The 3959-nt window shown below is 35.7% G+C and overlaps 2 protein-coding genes across 2 annotated transcripts; both read right to left on the bottom strand.

Annotated features, from left to right (window-relative positions):
* Positions 1–1375: 1375 nt before the first annotated feature.
* On the bottom strand, positions 1376–2033 carry LOC130463663 (uncharacterized). The gene is made up of 3 exons (XM_056832863.1): positions 1956–2033; positions 1595–1771; positions 1376–1495 (listed from the first exon to the last, which is right to left on the bottom strand). The coding sequence occupies exons 1-3, from the start codon at positions 2031–2033 to the stop codon at positions 1403–1405; spliced, it is 348 nt and encodes a 115-aa protein (XP_056688841.1). The 3' UTR covers positions 1376–1402.
* On the bottom strand, positions 1666–2611 carry LOC110788305 (protein ARV 2-like). The gene has a single exon (XM_021992929.2). It carries the CDS (start codon positions 2609–2611, stop codon positions 2039–2041), a length of 573 nt encoding a protein of 190 aa, XP_021848621.1. The 3' UTR covers positions 1666–2038.
* Between the last annotated feature and the right edge of the window lie 1348 nt (positions 2612–3959).

Here is a 3959-nt window from a genome sequence, read left to right as displayed (position 1 = left end):
AATAGTGTGAAATACCGGAAAAACACAGGAGAGATAAAGTAAAATCAAACATGCAAACTAGGGAACTATGTGAATTAATGGTGTCTACAATGAAAATGAAATCAAACATGCAAAAAAGTAGTGCGACTGATATCGTGCTTATTCTCGTTCCACCCCCTTCTGTTATTTTGATTCCTAGGAGAGTGGTATGAGCCAAACCCACCCCCCCTACCAAGGTTTCTAAACCCCATACCCCGTGGATTTGAAATATGGGTTTAAAATTCATATTTTTGCAAACCAAACACATGGTATGAGTTTTAGTCATTCTAAATCCATACCTCATACCTAAATTTTGCGAACCAAACAAACCCTAACTGTTTGAGGCTTTTACATAGACGAAGTTATAGTTAATATATGTTTCGAAAGAACAAATAACGTGTTATACGGTTTTTGTTTTGACCCCAAATTGCATTCATAATGAACTTAACCCATAAAACTTCCAATTTTGGTAAATTCCGAAAGTGCCTTTGGTTTCCATTTTGTTTTTTTGTTTTTTTCAAAACTAGTTGTTGGACCGCGCGCTAACGCGCGCGGTCCCCCAAGATATTGAAATTAATTGGTAAAATTAAATTAGCAAATAATCAAAATGATTAGGAAAAATAACCAAGGAAGGAACTTAGCCAAAAACTATACTAATTAAACAAGAATTACATGATTCATCAATAACTACGGAAAATGTCATGGTTGGATCCATCTACATAAATAACTATTTAAGCGCAACATTAAACCATCTTTTTTGTTGCATCCGTAACATTTTTTAGTGTTACCCTCATATAACCATTTACAATCAGCTGACTACAATGTAACAATCCTATTGCTTTGGGGGACCATATCCTTGGAGCTCTTATCCTACATCATGACAACTCCTGTCATAGTGCTATAAGTAGTGTACTATTTCAGGTTGTTCCTCAAATGCGACGGTCTACAGTTGATTCCTGTGGTTCGCGGGTGGTCTGAGTCCATTTCCAAATTGAACTTCATAAGTTATAACATTCAAATGCAGATAAAATAAGGCTCTTTCGGATTACATAGCGTACCTTCTGAAGCCACACTTTGCGCCCAAGTGATAACAACCTTAGTAGATGTTGCCAAGAGTTCCTCAAACAAAAGATACCAACAACAAATTAGAATATCCTCAGAATTAGACAGATTTTTAAAGCACATGATACAAAGGAAGCATATTTGCAAAGAAGTAAACATTTCTGTAAGTGAATATAAGTCACAAGTATATTGTTGAAGATGACGTAGTTATCCTAGATGATAGAATATCATAAATATACGTTATTAACTTATAACGGTGTTCAAAAGTCAAAACTAACCCTAAACAGGGGTACAAAAAAAAACAGAGGTATTTTCAGATGGTCTACTTTGAGACTGTAGTCTGAAGTGGTAGAACACTCTCTACTTCCTGCTGCTCAGAATTCCTTTGTGCCACTACCTTCGATATTGAAAACATCTGCCCTTCACACAAGAGTTTTGAGCATTAATTAAGTACAAAATATTTAAAACATCATATCACTAAATGCGGTTAATAGAAATAAAAAAAAAAACATACCTTTTGAATGGTTTTTGTGAAGCATGACTTATGTTCATCCATGGAAGCATCGATAAACTCATCAATATGGCCCTTTGAATCCTCTAGGAAAGTCGCATCATCTTTCTTCTTCCTCCGACATGAAGCAATTGCTGGAGTTGGTGCAGTAGCAGATGATTTAGTTTCAGCTGGATTCTTCTAGGAATCCATGTTAGATGTTACCAACCTGCTACTAAAAAAATTGTGCTCAAAGTGCAACATAATAAACACATTTTATTCTAGATCAAGGAAACCAGATAATTCATTCAGTCAAAATAAAAAATGAGTGTTCTCTCTAAACATGTTCATTAACCGCGAATAGATCTTAAGGCACCCAACTCACTATATCTCGATAACCGAGAATAGAAGTATGGAATCCTGTAAATGAATGAGTGAATGACCCAGAATTCAACAGCAACATCGTCACTATTTTAGCATCCAGTTTACAAAGAACTTAATGGCATGGGCACCGAGGCACAACCCGACACATTTAGTAAAAGATGATTCAGAGATCACCCGTAGAGCTACCAGATTAGACGACATAACAAACAAATCAATGATATGAACCATTGAAGCAGGGAATTCCCAGATCAACATGGACAACATATAAATCTTCAAGTAACTTGAAGCAACCACGGTGAGCAACACATCTTTGAACCCAGAAAAATCCTCTATAAAAGTATAAAATCTCCTTGAAAACACAAAAAGAACACAAAAGAACACCAGATTCCCTATAAGGGAACATCCCAAAGTTTTCAATCCCAATGTCAAAAGACTCAAAACCGACAACTCTTTTGAGGTCTCATTCAAAATCCATAACTTGTAAGCATCAACAAAGAGGAAAAAGAAGGATGCTTTGAACAATAAGGTGTCAAAATCTGAATTATTGCGGTGGAGCACGTTGAAGAGCAAGTGCCTGTAAGCTTGAGGCTTGTGAAGGACCAAAACAATGACGAGAATCAAGAGCTCGCATTCTATGTACTCATCAGCAAATATCATATCTTAATTACATATGCAAGCTTCTCTTATATATATAGTCTAACCATTTACGTTCCAAACTGAAGACGAGCTTATTTAGATATCTAGATCTAGGGAAGCTTCAAGTTTAGATCATTGTAAAGTCAATAGACAACTAAACACACATAACTTTCAGAAAATTACATCACTGAAATCATAACTCGGCAGGAAAAGGAAGCCTGGAGTGTACTGCTCTTTCGTGAGACTGTGAAAGAATATTTCCGGGACACCAGAAACATTCTCTATGAAGCGACATGATCTAAAATGTTCTTTAATACTTTAACCTAGGTAGGAAAACAAAAGAACTGTCTGAACAAGGATTGATAAGCCACAAAGAGAACCATGAAATTTGAAAATGTTAGTTTCCTTCTTGAATTTTTTTTAACCCCTAGTTCATCAGCATAAAAAGAGACAAAAAGCTCGTATAATAGCTCCTATCATGATTATATATGTCTCATTCCGATATGATGGACTAATTCTTAAAGTCCTTCAAACATTAAGGGAATAAAAAATATCAATTAAAAGCATACAATCATGTATGCGTACTACACCAAGTTCCCCAAATCAATACTCGATCCACAACATATTCAATTATGATATCGAAAAATTAATCAATAATAGCCGAATATTCATCCACAGGCAAGTGAGAAAATTGACCTTGCTCTTAAAGTGACCCAGGTGTGTTCATCGCCAGAAACATTTGATTTCCATTGGGCAGATAAGGCCACATTAGCACTCATTCTTAATTGTAGCAGCATTCTCCTTCAATCTTCCTAAACTAAATCATAGCATTCTCCGTACAATGATTTTAATTGTTTAAATTTCAGAAAATCCAAAACAAAATCAAACACAGTAGACTTCAAGAATCGAGAATTGGATCTGAAAATTGACGGGAAAAAGAACGAATTCAAAAATAAAATTATCATCCATGTAAACTAAAAAACCTAAACTTCATAAATCTTTATAACCCTAGTAGTTAAAAAAATGAGAACCGAGATAATAGGAGATCGAGAAAAGTAGGTAAGCCCTTACCTTGGAGATCTGGTTCTGGGCGAGATGTGTCTGTAAAACATCCTTGTCTTCCGTCTCTTCCATTTTTTATCAGATTAAGCAGGAAGGGGCGAGAAGAGAGGTTAAAATGGGGAGCAAGCATGAAGGGGCAAGAACAGAAACCAGGTCAATATGAGAGAACAGAAATTGAAAACGGGGAGATAAAGAAGAAGAGAAGCAACCAGGTCAATATGAGGAATAAATCGACGTAAGAAAGAGAAAAGGAGACAAAAAGAGAGAAAGTGAAAAAAAAAATGTTGCCAGTACAAGGCATCAGATC

This window comes from Spinacia oleracea, chromosome 6 (genome assembly GCF_020520425.1).
Source record: "Spinacia oleracea cultivar Varoflay chromosome 6, BTI_SOV_V1, whole genome shotgun sequence".
Lineage (NCBI taxonomy): Eukaryota > Viridiplantae > Streptophyta > Magnoliopsida > Caryophyllales > Amaranthaceae > Spinacia > Spinacia oleracea.
The sequence above is the reverse complement of the archived record's forward strand: the minus strand, read 5'-3'. Positions and strand labels throughout refer to the sequence as shown.